The sequence below is a fragment of the Stegostoma tigrinum genome, chromosome 1 (assembly GCF_030684315.1).
Source record: "Stegostoma tigrinum isolate sSteTig4 chromosome 1, sSteTig4.hap1, whole genome shotgun sequence".
Lineage (NCBI taxonomy): Eukaryota > Metazoa > Chordata > Chondrichthyes > Orectolobiformes > Stegostomatidae > Stegostoma > Stegostoma tigrinum.
This window is the reverse complement of record NC_081354.1, coordinates 47265466-47280275: the sequence shown is the minus strand read 5'-3', so window position 1 is coordinate 47280275 and position 14810 is coordinate 47265466. Positions and strand designations below refer to the sequence as shown.

The window sequence follows — 14810 nt, the reverse complement described above, 5'->3', positions numbered from 1 at the left end:
TGCGGTTGCAGGGGAAGGTGCCGGGTGTGGTGGGGTTGGAGGGCAGTGTGGAGCGAACAAGGGTGTCATGGAGAGAGTGGTCTCTCCGGAAAGCAGACAGGGGTGGGGATGGAAAAATGTCTTGGGTGGTGGGGTCGGATTGTAAATGGCGGAAGTGTCGGAGGATGATGTGTTGTATCCGGAGGTTGGTAGGGTGGTGTGTGAGAACGAGGGGGATCCTCTTAGGGCGGTTGTGGCGGGGGCGGGGTGTGAGGGATGTGTTGCGGGAAATACGGAAGACGCGGTCAAGGGCGTTCTCGATCACTGTGGGGGGGAAAGTTGCGGTCCGCATCTGCTCCCACGATAAGACATTCCACTCCCGCACATCCCAGATGTCCAAGTTCTTTAAGGACCGCAACTTTCCCCCCGACAGTGATCGAGCCACAGCCACATTAAGACTGGAAGTGTGATTATTTTAAACTTCTGGAAACTAGGCTCAACGCAGCTTTTCTGAAGAAGGGTCTAGGCCCGAAACTCAGCTTTCCTGCTCCTCGGATGCTGCTTGGCGTGCTGTGTTCATCCAGCTCTACACCACGTTATCGCAACGCAGCTGCACGTGTTCCGGCAATCACCTCTTTCATCCCAACACAGCGGCGAATAGAAGAAGCGGTTGACAAGGCACCCGCATTTTTATTAACCAGCGCCTATGTACGGTGATTACTGAGAAATAGACCTGTCAGCCTTTCTCTGTGTAAATGTCTACCTTGCTTTTCTTCCGGAAGTTTGTCTTCTGCCGGGCCCCTGCTCCTCTGGTACCGCCTCCGCCGGCCACGCAGTCAGACCAGGATACGATCGACGTGGATCTCGAGCGGCTCGAGTCCGGGAGCGGGCACGGCAGGGTGGGAGAACCCGGACGGTAGAGGCGGAAGCGACGTTTGCAGAGAGGCTCGGTGGCTGTACGCCGTGTTTGAGCGGCCGCTCTCTCCCTCTGAAAAGCCATGGGTCTGCTGGAACGTGTCCGGAAGCAGTGGTTCCTGATAGTTATAGGGCTGGCAATCACCTTCGCTTATCTGCAGCCTTCCGTGGGAATGCATGGAGGTGAGTTCAAACGCTTGGGTTGTCAGTCATTAGCGACCAGGAACCTGGACGTCTCCGTAGTCCGTGGTATTAGCCAGCACAGGATCGCGAGGATTTTACCAAATCTAGGAAGTGACTTCTTCTTGTGTCCACATCTGCAGCTCTTTTAATTAACCTGGTGTAACGAGGACTGTTGCTTTTGATTTGTTCCCTTTTGCAGCCTGTACACAGGACACTTTGCAAACTGACTCCCGTAGTTTGTTTATTGCAGTTTATTCAGCCACAAGTCTAAGAAAATACACGTCTCGTTTCAGTATGTTCAGCCCAATATGGCGCTGTGTGTATTTTTAATTGTGCTCTAAGGGATACCAATACTAACTTGCAGTGTTCTGAGATGAATGCCTTTTTGCAGTGCGAACTCAGCGCTTTGAGGTATTGTGGTTTTCACTGTTTAAAATATATTAAATATCCCACGTATTCTGTACATTGACCCGTACCGACAAAACATGAATTGGATTTCTAAACCCTGTTCAAACCCATAATCTGAAATACAATATCACTGAGAACATTATTTGTATAACCGATAAATTGATTTATATATTTGGTATGTGTAAGGATGGGAGGTAGATTTCCTTTTGGAATAAAATTTTAACCAGAAGAAAACAGCATGGATATCCTTCCAGGAGTTAGGAAGGCTTTTTTGCTTTTGATGTTATTTTTTAAATACTTAAATATATGAAGGGAAATGAGAGTGATAACCTGGTGATATCACAAGCATTGTTAATCCATGTCAATTCATCACCTGAGTAATATGATTTTAAGTACTAGAATTTATTTACAATTTCTAGTATATAGTGGGAATGTAATCTTACTTTAATGAATTTAAAATAAAAGTACATTCAAAAATGTTTAAGCATATCAGAATAGGAATAAGAACATTCCACAAGTCTTCAAGCCTGGTCTGATATTCTGTAAGATGCCTGATTTTGAATGTCAACTCCATTTTATCACCTAATTCTTATACACCTTGACACAGTTAGATTCCAAGTAACCATTACTCTCAATATTCAGCAACCAAACAACTAGTCCTCTGGGATAGAGGAATCCAAATAATCACAAATAAATTTCATCTCGGTTCAAAATGGCTAACCCCTAGTTGTGAGACTATGGGTTTAGACTGTGAAGCTCGGACAAAGAGCCTCTGTGCCTACCCTGTCATGATCCTTCAGAATCTTGTATCCCAACAAAATCAACTTTATTCGAAATTCCAAAAGTTATAGGCCCATTTTACTCTCTTCACAGGAAAAATTCTCACTGCGGAAATCAAACTAGTGAAATAAAAACAGAAAATACTAGAAAAGCTCAAAAGGCTTGGCAGCATCTGTGCAGAGAGAGAAACTCAGTTGATGTCCTATACACTGTTTAAACCATATTACAAGGTCAAAAGGAAGGTCTGTGATAGGTGGATGACAGGAGGGAGAGAAAAGGAATGGGGCTGGGGCAAAAAAAGAAAGAAATGTGCCTTTAGTAGGTTTGCTACTAGCAGAACATAAGTAGTAATGCCACTGGACTACTAGTCCAGAACCCTTGGCTAATGTCGTGGGGATAAAGATTTAGATCACGCCATGGCAGATGATGAAATCTGAATTCAGTTGAAATATTGAATAAAAAGATAGCCTGATGGTAACTGTGTAACCACTGTTTATTGTTATTTAAAGAGTCATCATGCTCATTAATGTCCTTTTTTAAGGAGGGAAATCTGCTACACATATCAGGTCTGGCCTACAGTGACTCCAGACACGCAGCAATGCTGTCTGGGTAATTAGAGATGAGGACTGACTTTGCCATTGTTGTTGATATCCCATGAATGGATTTAAAATCTAAAATTGGAAAAATCCAAGCTTATCCAGTTTCTCTTCATTGTTAAAACAACAATGGTTAATTTCCTCTGTATGCCCTTCAGTGCAATGCCATACTTCCTAAAATGCAGTGTCCAGAACTGCTCACAGTACTGTACCTGTGGCCTAACCAAAGCTCCAACATAACCTCCCTTCTGTCATAATCTATGACTTGATTGAAGGCAAGTATCCTATTTGCCTCTTACCTAATTAATGTGCCCTATCACCTTCAGGGATTTGTGGATAAGCACCCCACGTCTCTAAATTGGGGCAGCATGGTGGCTCAGTGGTTAGCACTGCTGCAACACATGGATCCAGGCTCAATTCCACCCTTGAGCAACTATCTGTGTGGAGTTTGCACTGTCTGTGTAGGTTTCCTGCGGATGCTCCAGTTTCTTCCCATAGTCCTGATATGTGCTGGCTAGGTAGGTTGGTCATGCTAGATTGCGCGTAGTGTCCAGGGATCTTTGGGTTGGACATGGGAAAATGCAGGGCTAGGGGAATGAGTCAGGTTGGGATGCTGTTTGGAGGGGTGGTATGGACCTGTTGGGCCGAATGGGTTGTTTCTCCACTATAGGGACTCTATATGTAGGAAACAAACAGGAACATAATCTTGTTGTTTGTTTAGATACTTTGTAACATTTTGGACAGCATTGAATTCAGCAATTTCAAATATTAAACCCTATCACTCAGTTTGTTTCCTCATCTCACTATTTTAATTCTTTAATATTTAAATTAGTGGCACGTCTGCACTAAGCATGTTCTTTTTTTTCTTGTCCTCTTTCCATTGCTTTTGGCTTTTCTTCTGTCTTTCTTATATCTTTAAGAATGCTTTTACTGATTTATACCTTCCCTATCTATTGTAGGCTTCTCCTTTTGTCCTTCTCTTGCCGACCCCTTTCTTAAAACCTATTTCACCAGAACCAGAGAAAGTTAGAACTGTACTGTCACACATCAGAAACATTAACTCTACACATTTCCCTCTGTACAGATGCTGCCAAATCTGGTGAGTTTTTCCAGTATTTTATGACATTGAGATTTCTGGCATATGATCTACTCTTTTTGACTAGTCTAGTGAATCTTTGTTTCAACCCTTCCCTAAAGCAAATGTATCCTTCAGTTGATATGGAAACCTAAACTATGCACAGTATTTTAGGTTTGGTCCCACCAAAGTTCTGTACAATTGCAGCAAGATTTCCTAACTCTTGTACTCCAACCCCTTCCCATTTGTCTTCCTAATTGTTTGGATTTATGTATCAGGACACATATTTTTAATTTCTCATCTTTTGCAAAAACAAACCCTCCCTACCAAAGTGAATAGCTCATAATTCACAACGATATACTACATCTGCTGTTTTCTTGCCTATTCACTTAACTCATTGATATCCCTTTATTAGACAGTTTCTGCAGTCCCCACAGCCCACTTTTCCCTATAGTATCCAGCACTGCTGATACAGTACACTCAGTCCTTTCAGACAACTCATTAACATACTGTAGATTGTAAATAGCTAATGTCCCATCACCAAACCTTGTGCCACTCCACTAACAGCCTGCTGACCTTTAAATGATTAATTTATTCTGACTTTTTCCTTTAACGATACATTAGGCTTCTTACTCTTGGCAACTTTTTAAGCTTTTTCATTATTGTCATTAACCTTTTTAGATATCCACAGTTTGAAACATGTTCATAATTATTTGAGTCCTGAAATGTTCATAATTGTGCAATCCCTTCCTTATTTTCTGTTTCAAAATAAAATAATAATTTAAAAAAAAGAAATAAAAGGGGCGGCATGGTGGCTCAGTGGTTAGCACTGCAGCCTCACAGCACCAGGGACGCGGGTTCAATTCCTGCCTTGGGTGACTGTCTGTGTGGAGTTTGCACATTCTCCCCATGTCTGCCTGGGTTTCCTCCAGGTGCTCCGGTTTCCTCCCACAGTCCAAAGATGTGCAGGTTAGGTGGATTGGCCATGCTAAATTGCCCATAGTGTTCAGGGGTGTGTGGGTTATAGGGGGATGGGTCTGGGTGGGATGATTCAAGGAGCGGAGTGGACTTGTTGGGCCAAAGGGCCTGTTTCCACACTGTAGGGAATCTAATCTAATCTAATAATTACTCTTTGCGGTCATTAGGGAGGAAATTCTACAATCTTGACCCAGCAACTAGGTTACAAATTATGATCATTTTTATCGTCCTTGCAATTTGGTATCTGCCACTGGTGTCATTTCAGTAAGTCAATTAGCTATGGGTAGGTCACTTTTCCTGCTGAGCTTTTCTTTCTGATATGAATGTATACCTGTTGAGAATTATGAAATATTTCTTTAAATGTTTTCCATTGTTAATTTATTGTGAAACATAACAATTTACCTTAGCCATATGCCATTCATAACTGTGCATTTGACTTTATTTACATCTTGTACCCTTGTTTTCGACTTAAGTACATCAGAATAAAATGTACTTGACTCATTATAGAACTCTAATGTTTTGGGAAGGGATTCTCTGTGAAGAACTATCGTGTGAGATTTATAATTAATCCTGTCTCATTATTGAAGAGTGCATCTAAGATGGTCTTTTTTTGATCGGTTCCACATTGCTTTGAATGCTTTCCACGAATCTGTCCCCATTCTAATTTTGCCAATTTGATTTAGCTTCCCTATCTGAAGATTTAAATTGCATTTGACTATTGCATCGCTTTTATTCCTTGGACCTCTTCTTTTAATTATCCATCCCTAATTATTCATGAGAAAGTAGTGGTGAGCCACGTTTTTGAACCACTCTTGTCCATGTTGTGTAGAAATGTGTTTGATTCCACCCTGGGCGACTCTGTGTGGAGTTTGCACGTTCTCCCCATGTCAGTATGGATTTCCTCCAGATGCTCCAGTTTCCTCCCACAGTCCAAAAAAAATGTGCAGGCTAGGTGGATTGGCCAGGGAAAATTGCCTGTAGTGCCCAGGGATGTGTAGATTAGGTGGGTTATGGGGGAGGGGTCTGGCTGGAATGCTCTGAGAGTCGGTGTGGACTTTTTGGGCTGTAGGGCCTGTTTTCACACTGTAGGGATTCTATGTTATTAGAGAGGAAATTCTACGATCTTGACGCAGCAACTATGTTGTAGTAGATATATTTTTCCAAGTTACGAATGGTGTGAGACTTGGAAGGGAACTTTCAGGTATCAGTGTCCCTACGTGTCTGCATTGCTCTTTTAGATGGTAGAGTTTGCAAATTTAAAAGTTGCCCTCAAATCAGCCTTTGCAAGTTACTGCAGTGCATTTGGTACAGACTGTAGCAGTGGAGTGCCAGAGTATAGAGGGTGAAAGTTTTTAAGGCAGAGGATGGGGTGTCATATCAAGCCAACTCTGTTGTGCGTGCTATTGAGCTTCTTGAATGTTGTGCTGTGTTTATTTAGGCAAGTGGAGAGTATTTCAACATATATCTGACTTTTATCTTGTCTGATGGACTGGATTAACATTGTCTAGTATTATAGAATTTTTGGAAGACCTTTGGAAGAACTGAGTACTCTACCTGCCACTCAAAATTCTTCTAGACATGCATGAATGTCTTTAATCCTTCCAAGAGCAAGTTATCTGGTCATTTTTTACATTTTCTGTTTCTGGAAGCTCGTGTACAAGTAATAGGCTACGGTGATCTTTGTAACAGTGATTTGAATTTTTTATGCAGACTTGCACAGTCTTTAAAGTGAGAAACAAGCGTTGTACCCCTGCTTTTTTAAAAAAAATGGATTATAAGCAGTTTCAATTTGAATGTATAAATCTGCACATGTTTACATTCAAACATAATATTTCAAATGTGAGCATAAACAAATGCAAGAATTACAGAGAGTAGGTCATTCAACCTCTTAAGTCTACTCTATTATCAATAAATTGATGAGGATTTGGGAAATCAGGTTAAAGGACCATTTTATTTTCATGCATTTGTGAGGAAAGCCTACTGTGAAATAATTTTTTGGCTCTTGCCTGCTGATGTTTAATTCTGAGCTGTTTTCCTGGCAGTTTTGTCATTACCTTCCATCCTCTACAAGTGGGAAGAAGTAATTTTCAAGTTTACTTCAACAGAATGGAAGTGAATCTGTGCTGTTGATGTTATTTAAAATCACATGCTAGCCCACTAATCAACTGAGCTAACCGGTATTTTTACGACAACTTTATTTTTTATAAAATAATTTTCTATTCTACAGAAGGAAGAAGTGTTGACTAGTTAAAGTTAATTCTTTTAACAGATTGTTTAGATTAATGTTTATATGCAAATGTCACCTAGTGTAAAATAAAATTTCCGGTCGTGATTTTAGGGAAAAGAGAAGGATGAGAGATTTTATGATTAAAATATTCTGTATTTTTCAATATATAGGACCATTGAGGCCAGAGTTTACTATAACTTATGTTGCTGTTTCAACAATATTTTTAAACAGTGGACTCTCACTAAAGACTGAGGTATGATTTTTATGATTCAAACCTAATATAATCAAAATGTAAGTTTGCGGAACATTGACAGAATCTTGAATGGGCTAACATAGTGTGGAGCTGGAAGAGCACAGCAGGCCAGGCAACATCAAGAGGAGCAGGAAAGCTGATGGTTCAGGTGGGAACCCCTTCTTCAGAAAGGGTCCTGACTCGAAATGCCAGCTTTCCTGCTTCTCTTGATGCTGCCTGACTTGCTGTGTTCCTCCAGCTCCACACTGTTATCTCTGACTCCAGCATCAGCAGTTCTTATTATTGCCAAATTTTGGGAAATTCTTTCAGTCTCTAGTATTTAACCTGTTTCATTTTCAGTGAGTTCTATCTTGTACAGCTCATAATGTAATTTATTCTTAACTATTGTAAGAAGGTCTTTCCATCAAGATAGTAGAAAATGGAGTTTGTGTCTGCACTTTATGCACCTTTCCTGTATTTTGAAATAATTTGTGCAATATGTTTGTCTGTTTGAAGTTGAACAATTTAATAGGCACTAAAATTATTATTTTCAGAGCAGCATATTTTTGAAGATCTAACGCAAGTTGTGACAATGCTGTCACTTTAATAGGTTATTTTGTCCTGCTTTTGTTTTTGAAGAGAGGCTATAAGGCACAGGTGACAACTGTCTCTAAGACAAAACTTGGAACAATGGAAGCAGCCTGGGTGTGGACAGCTCTGTTAGACCAGGCTTTCTAGTTTTTTTTTGCTTTAAGCTTAGTTTTAAGCAGAAGCCTTTGGGGTCACGAAAGAATTAGAAGCTTCAGTGAATGTCTCCTTGCTGCTCCACTCTATGAATCCTCTTTCAATGTTTTTTCTTCTTGGATTGGAGAACAGCATGTGAGAATCCATATCTGAATTTGCCTTTATGTCAAGGGAGGTGTTTATGGGATGTATTGTATTAGTTAATTAGAACTAGTTATTGTGCCTATTATTTGATTAAGTTTTCCAATAGCTAAATTATTCTAAATTCTTCTTTCTTTCGTTTATATTTTAACTATACTCTTTAAATAAATTGTTTTGCTTTACATTGAGTAGTTTGACCAGTTGCATTGCATCTGAAACATGGCACTTCACCTCTACCTTTAAAATACGTAAAATAAAGGTCTAGACTACCACCTTAATAGTTTGAGGGGGGCCTGATCTGGTCCATTAATGAGTGGATTTCTCATTTTGGCAGCAAGAGTAGAAAATAAAACTCCCCAAGGCATTGTAATTGTAGTACACCATATAGACAGCAGTGGTTCAACCAGGCAACTAACTACCACCACCTCAAAGGTAATTAGACATGGACAATAAATGCTGGCGCAGCAGAACTCCTATTTTCTCCTGTGTTTAACCAGCAAAAACTGTCTCTGTGGAGTTGCGCGTTCTCCTGTCTGCATGGCTTTCCTCCGGGTGCTCTGGTTTCCTCCCACAGTCCAAACGTGTGCAGGCCAGGTGGATTGGCCATTCTAAATAGCCAATAGTGTTCAGGCACGTATAGATTAGGGGGTTGGGTCTGGGAGGGATGCTCTGAGAGTCAGTGTGGACTTGTTGGGCCAAAGGGCCTGTTCTCGCACTGTAGGGATTCTAAATTTAAAAAATGGAATACAGACTTACCTCTTTCAAAAACCATTGAGATGCTCATATCAGAAGCAATTTCTGATATGAGTGCACTATCTTCATAATTGGTTCATGAATAGTAAAAGGTATGCAGGCACAGAATAGCTGCTGGCAAGGATAAGTGTTGCTACAGCTGTACAGAATCTTACGTAGCATCTGGAGTACTGTATACAGTTTGGCTTTTCTTAAGAAAGAACATAACTATACCAAAGTGTAGAGCTGGATGAACACAGCAGGCCAAGCAGCATCTTAGGAGCACAAAAGCTGACGTTTCGGGCCTAGACCCTTAATCAGTTTTTTTCTGATGAAGGGTCTAGGCCCGAAACGTCAGCCTTTGTGCTCCTAAGATGCTACTTGGCCTGCTGTGTTCATCCAGCTTCACACTTTGTTATCTCAGATTCTCCAACATCTGCAGTTCCCATTATCCCTGATAACTGTACCAAAAACAGTTCGGGGAAGATACTGTTAACTGATTCCTGGGCAGAAAGCATTATCTTATGAGGAAAAGTTAAATAGATTGTGTCTACATTCATAGCAGCATAGATGAATGAGAGATGATCTTATTGAAATAGAAAATCCTAAGTGGATTGGTGGGACTAGTCTAGAACTGAGGGGCACAGTTTCAAAATTGCGGTTCTCCCATTTGAGACTAGGATGAAGATTTTATTTTCTGAGGTCACCAGTCTGTGGATTTCATTTCTTTCCCCAGTGAGCAGTGGAAGCAGGTCCTTTGAATGTGTTCAAGGCTAAGTGAGTAGATTCTTTTTTATTAAAAAACATGTTGAAGGTTAAGGTCACAGTTAGATCATCAACGATCTTAACAAATAGTGGAACAGGCTTAATGAAGCTGAAAACCAAACTCCACTCCAGATTCTTGTGTTCTTGTATCGCACCACTTCTTATTGCTTTGTCAAGTATCTTTTCTGGTTGAGGATGATTATTAAGGGTTTTTTTTCCCAAGAAGTTTGTTTTGGTTGAATGGTAGCTCACTTGCCTCCCAACTTGAAAATCATGTTTTGGAGCCCAATTCAGTATGGCTGACAATTCAGTATGATATTGAACTGAGACAGCATCTGTCCTCTTGGCAGGATGTGAAAGATCTTGTGCAACAATTTGACGAAGAGAAGAAGCATTTTATCAATGTAGTAACAAGTATGCCTCAACTAGTACCACTAAATCAAATTATACATTAAGCATTGTTTATGGATCTTTGTTTTATGCAACATGGCTTCAAAATTTATAATGCAAGAAGGGCTACAATAAAAAATTACATCAATAGCTGTGAAGTCCACAATAATTGAATGGAATTGATCACCATTTTCTTAACATTGACAGCAGGTCTTTTTTGGTGGGCTTTCAGATGCATCAAGTATTTCTTTGTGTGCATCAATTCAAGTCTTCTGTTCTACTGAAATCCTCACCTGGATCCTCTGCAATCGACCATTGCCTGACATTTGCCCCCTGCTGAATTGGCACCCGTAACCTTGCTCCCTGCTCTGGTTGCAGTCCACTCATGGTTGTTGTCTCACCATGCACAACTTCACCACTAATTTGTTCTCTAAGACATGCACTCCATCAACATTTGAACTCGGGTCTTTGAGTGTGAAATCAAGTGACACTGTGCCACTCTCACTCTTTATGTTCCTCCACTGTTTGGATATCTTAAAGGCAAAGAGGCATGATTGTAAGGCAGTGGTTGCGGGGAGGGGAGAGATAAAGTAAGAGATGCAAGCTTACTTTATCTGCAGCTTGTAAGTCTGGAATGTGTGGCTTGAGTGTGACGTTGGGTCTGATGAGAGGGATGAGGAATGATTCTCGCCATTGGCTGCAGGATTTGCAATGGCTATTCCAGTTCTGACCAGCATTCTCAGCTCCATGATGTTAGGATGTGCACGTGTACCAGTCCACCTTTAGGTGTCTTCTGTCTCCAAGAGAGGAAAGTCCATCATCATGTGTTGTGCAATTTGTTTCGCTGATGTGGCTGTTGCATTTGAAGAACAGGCAATATGTGGAATTTGAGATGTGGGTGTGAGGTTTCCAGCAATGTTAGGTATTGGAGGGAGTGGTGAAGCATAGGAATGTTAGGTATGAATCTTGACTAATTTGTTGTTTGTCAATGATGCTTTCCCATTTACCCAAGCACACAAAAGATGGGTAAGGACATCTTTTCTCTTTCCCAGCTGTTCCCTCAAGGCAACTAGCGGAGAGTTTCACAAGCTTTGAGCTTCCTTTTTCCCCTGTTCTTTTCACTTGTACCAGACAGAATGAGCCTCCACTTTGTTTTAAAATAAATGCACCTCAGTGCAGGCTAGTTTGCAGTGATGCTAGGCAAAACGATGGCCTCTTTCAGGTCTAGGTATTTCACCACTGCTGACTCCAGTTATTTGTGCATAGCTTCTATGCATGGGCTGTTTCATGTTTTTTAAAAGTAGCAACATGGGAATGATACAGTATGAATTAGACTTTCTTCAAACTTTAAATCCAACTTTGATTTGGTCAGTTACCCAAAGCTTTTACGGATATAAAGCAAAATACTGCAAGAGCTGGAAATTTGAAATAAAAACAGAAAATGCTGGAAATAGCCAGTCAGATAGTTCTGAAGGAAAGTTACTGATTGAAATATAAACTCTGTTCCTCTGCTTAGATGCTATCTCATTTGCTGAGTATTCCTGGCATTTCTGTTTTTATTTGACATGTGACTTTTTTTGAGTAACTGTAGACCACAATCAAAAAAGTTCTTGTTCTATGCGTAACTGAAAAAAATACAATGCTTTTATCAAATTATCTTTAAAACTGAAACTTTGCAGACAGTTTTGGAGGATAGGGAATGGCAGATGGTTTAAACAGCTATTTTGCATCAGTCTCTACAGTGGATGATGCTTTGAGCATCCTATTGTTTCGAAAGAATATGGGGGATGAGTTAAGCACCATCACCACCAGAGAAGTAGTATTAGACAAATGAATGGGGCTTAATGGCAAGTAAGTCTTGATGAAATGGCTTGCATTATACAATCCCAGAATTCTAAAAGATTTAGCAACAGAGATAGTAGATGCATTTTGTAATTTCCCAAAAATCATTGAATTCTGGAGAAGTGCCAGAGATTTGGAAAACTGACAATGTGACACACCTATTCAGAAAGCAAGGATGGTGAAAAACAACAGCAAAGTATAAGGTGATTAGCCTAACTTCTATTGTTGGAAAATTAATGGAATCAAGGAAATAATAACAGAACATTTGGAAAATCATAATACAATGAAGCAGAATCAGATTGGCTTCATGAACAGGGAATGGTTAGAAAGTTGCCTAATGGACAAGAAATGCCAAGTTGAGATAACAACTGGTTCTTTTCACATTGACCTGTGACCAGTGGAGTTCTATAGGAATCTATGATGTGACACTAACAGTTTATATTATACATTAATAACTTGGAGAATGGAAGTGAATGTACTATAACCAAAATTGCAGACACATAACGCCTTTAGGCGGAAAGGCACGTTGAGAGAGGCGTATAAAAAGTTTAAAAGGATATTGATTGATTTAAGTAAGTGGGCAAAAAGCTGACAAATGGTCAGGAAAGTTAATGGCTCTTATTGGTCCTTACTTCAGGGGATTTGAAAAATAAGAGTAGGAAAGTGTTATTGCAACTGTACAAGGTGCTGTTGAGACAATACCTGGACTATTATGAGCCGTATTGGTCCTTTTTATTTAAGAAAAGATATCATTTCTTTGGAGGCAGTTCAAAGAATTCAGATGATCCCTGGTATGAAGGGATTGTCTTGTGAGCCACAACTGAATAGGTTGGGGCTCTACTCACTGAAATTTAGAGAAATGAGAGGTGACCTTGTTGAAGCGTATGGGATTCTTAAGGGGCTTGATGGGATAAATGTTGAGAGGATGTTTCTCCTCGTGAGAGAGTCTAGGACCGAGGGCATGTTCTCAGAATAAATGGGTGCCCATTTAAGACTGAGATGAGGAATTTCTTCCCTCAGATGGTTGAGAGTCTTTGGGTTGCCTTGCCACAGAGAGCTATGGAGGCAGAGTCATTGTGTACATTTAAGGCAGAGATAGGTTCTTGGTCAGTAGGACGGTAAGGAGTTATGGGGAAAAGGCAGGAAAGTGGACATGAGGAATTTCAGAGAAGCCATGATTCCATGGAATGATGGAGCAAGCTCGAAGGGCCAAATAGCCTGCTTCCGTTCCTATTTCTTATGGTTTGTGACCTTTGTCATGCTTGAGATTATCTTTGTATTCAAAGGAAAGAGTTACCAAAGTGTTGATTTTTCTGTTGATCCAACTGCAGAATTAATAGTGGAAAATAAGGAAATGTCAGGTGAATTGAACAAATATTTTACACCTGTCTTCACCTTTTGAGGGTACAAATACATTCCAGAAGCAGTGATAAATTGATAAATAGGAGAGAAGAACACAGGAAAATCACAACAATTAGAGAAGTGGTACAGAGTATTGACGAAGCTGCAGGCTGATGCAGCCAGGTACTGATGAGCTTTGTTTCAAAACCTTAAAGAAGTGGTTAGTGAGATATTGATGTTTTAATTTTCCAAAACAGTCTTGATTCAGGTTGGTCTTATTGAATTGGAAAATAGCAAAGGAACTCCTTTATTGAAAAAGGGGAGGGGGACAGAAATCAGGAAATGACAGGTCAGTCGTCTTAACATTTTCCACACGACAGATGTTAAAATCTATTCTTAAAGAAGTTATGGCAGGGTATTTATTATAAGTTCAAAGCATCCAAGCAGAGTCAGCATAGTTTCGTGAAAGGAAAAGCATGTTTGACTGATCCTTTGGTGTTCTTTGTGAGGGTAACCCATACTTTGGATAAAGGGAAACCAGAGGGTAAACTTAGATTTCTAGAAGTCATTTGATAAGATGCCACATCAGCAATTATTGCAGAAGATAAATGCCATGATATAGAGAATAGTGTATTGGCATGGTTAGAAGATTGGCAGGCTAACAGGAAGCAGGGCGTAGACATAAATCATTTTTGTTTTTCTAGCTGGCATATAATGAGTGATCTAGCACAGGGATCAGTGCTGGAACTTCAACTGTTTACAAGTTATCTAAATTCTTAGATGAAATGATGGAAGTTATGGTTACCAAATTCACTGAAGACACCAAGCTAGATAGTTAGATATAAAGTTTTGACACGGACATGATTCTACACAAATATATAGATAAGTGAGTATGCAAAGAAGTAGCAAATGGGAAATGTGGGAAAATGTGAAATTGTCCATTTTTGCAGGGAAAAATAAAAACAACTTATGCAACTGATTGTAGTGCGCAGATGCAGAAGGATCTAGGTAACACTGTGCATGAATTGCTCAAGGCTCTTAGGAAGATACAGCAAGAAATTAGGGAAGCTAATAGATTATTATCTCATTGCAAGGAAAATTGAATACAGAAATGGGGAATTTATGTTTCCAATATACAGGACAATGGCGAGAGAACATCTGGAATACTGTGCACAGTATATGTTACATTATTAAAGGATGGGTGTAAATCTATTGGAAGCAATTCAAAGAAGGTTTAGTAGACTAATACTTGAAATGGGCAGGCTTTCTGAGGAGGGAAGGTTGGTCAGGTCAGGCTTGTATCTACCAAAATTTAGAGCAAGAGGTGACTAGATTGAAACATAAGGTCCTGAGTGGTCTTGATAAGGCAGATGTAAGCATGATACTTCCTCCCATAGGAGGATACAGAACCAGGGATCACTGTCACTTAAAAATAAAGTGTCTTTTATTTAAAAGAGAGAGATTTTTCTGAGGGTTGAGAAC

The 14810-nt window shown here is 40.1% G+C and overlaps 1 protein-coding gene across 9 annotated transcripts in view; it reads left to right on the top strand.

Annotated features, from left to right (window-relative positions):
- The first annotated feature begins 289 nt into the window (after positions 1 to 289).
- slc10a7 (solute carrier family 10 member 7) overlaps positions 290 to 14810 on the top strand; it is a 262492-nt gene continuing 247971 nt past the window's right edge. For all 9 annotated transcript variants that reach the window (XR_009445663.1, XR_009445662.1, XR_009445664.1 and 6 more), the window contains exons 1-2: positions 290 to 1077; positions 7312 to 7394. Coding sequence is in view for 6 of the 9 variants with exons in the window: in XM_048530666.2 (XP_048386623.1) it covers positions 978 to 1077; positions 7312 to 7394 (183 nt within the window). In the remaining 3 variants the exon portion in view is untranslated. The remainder of the gene's footprint in view (positions 1078 to 7311; positions 7395 to 14810) is intronic.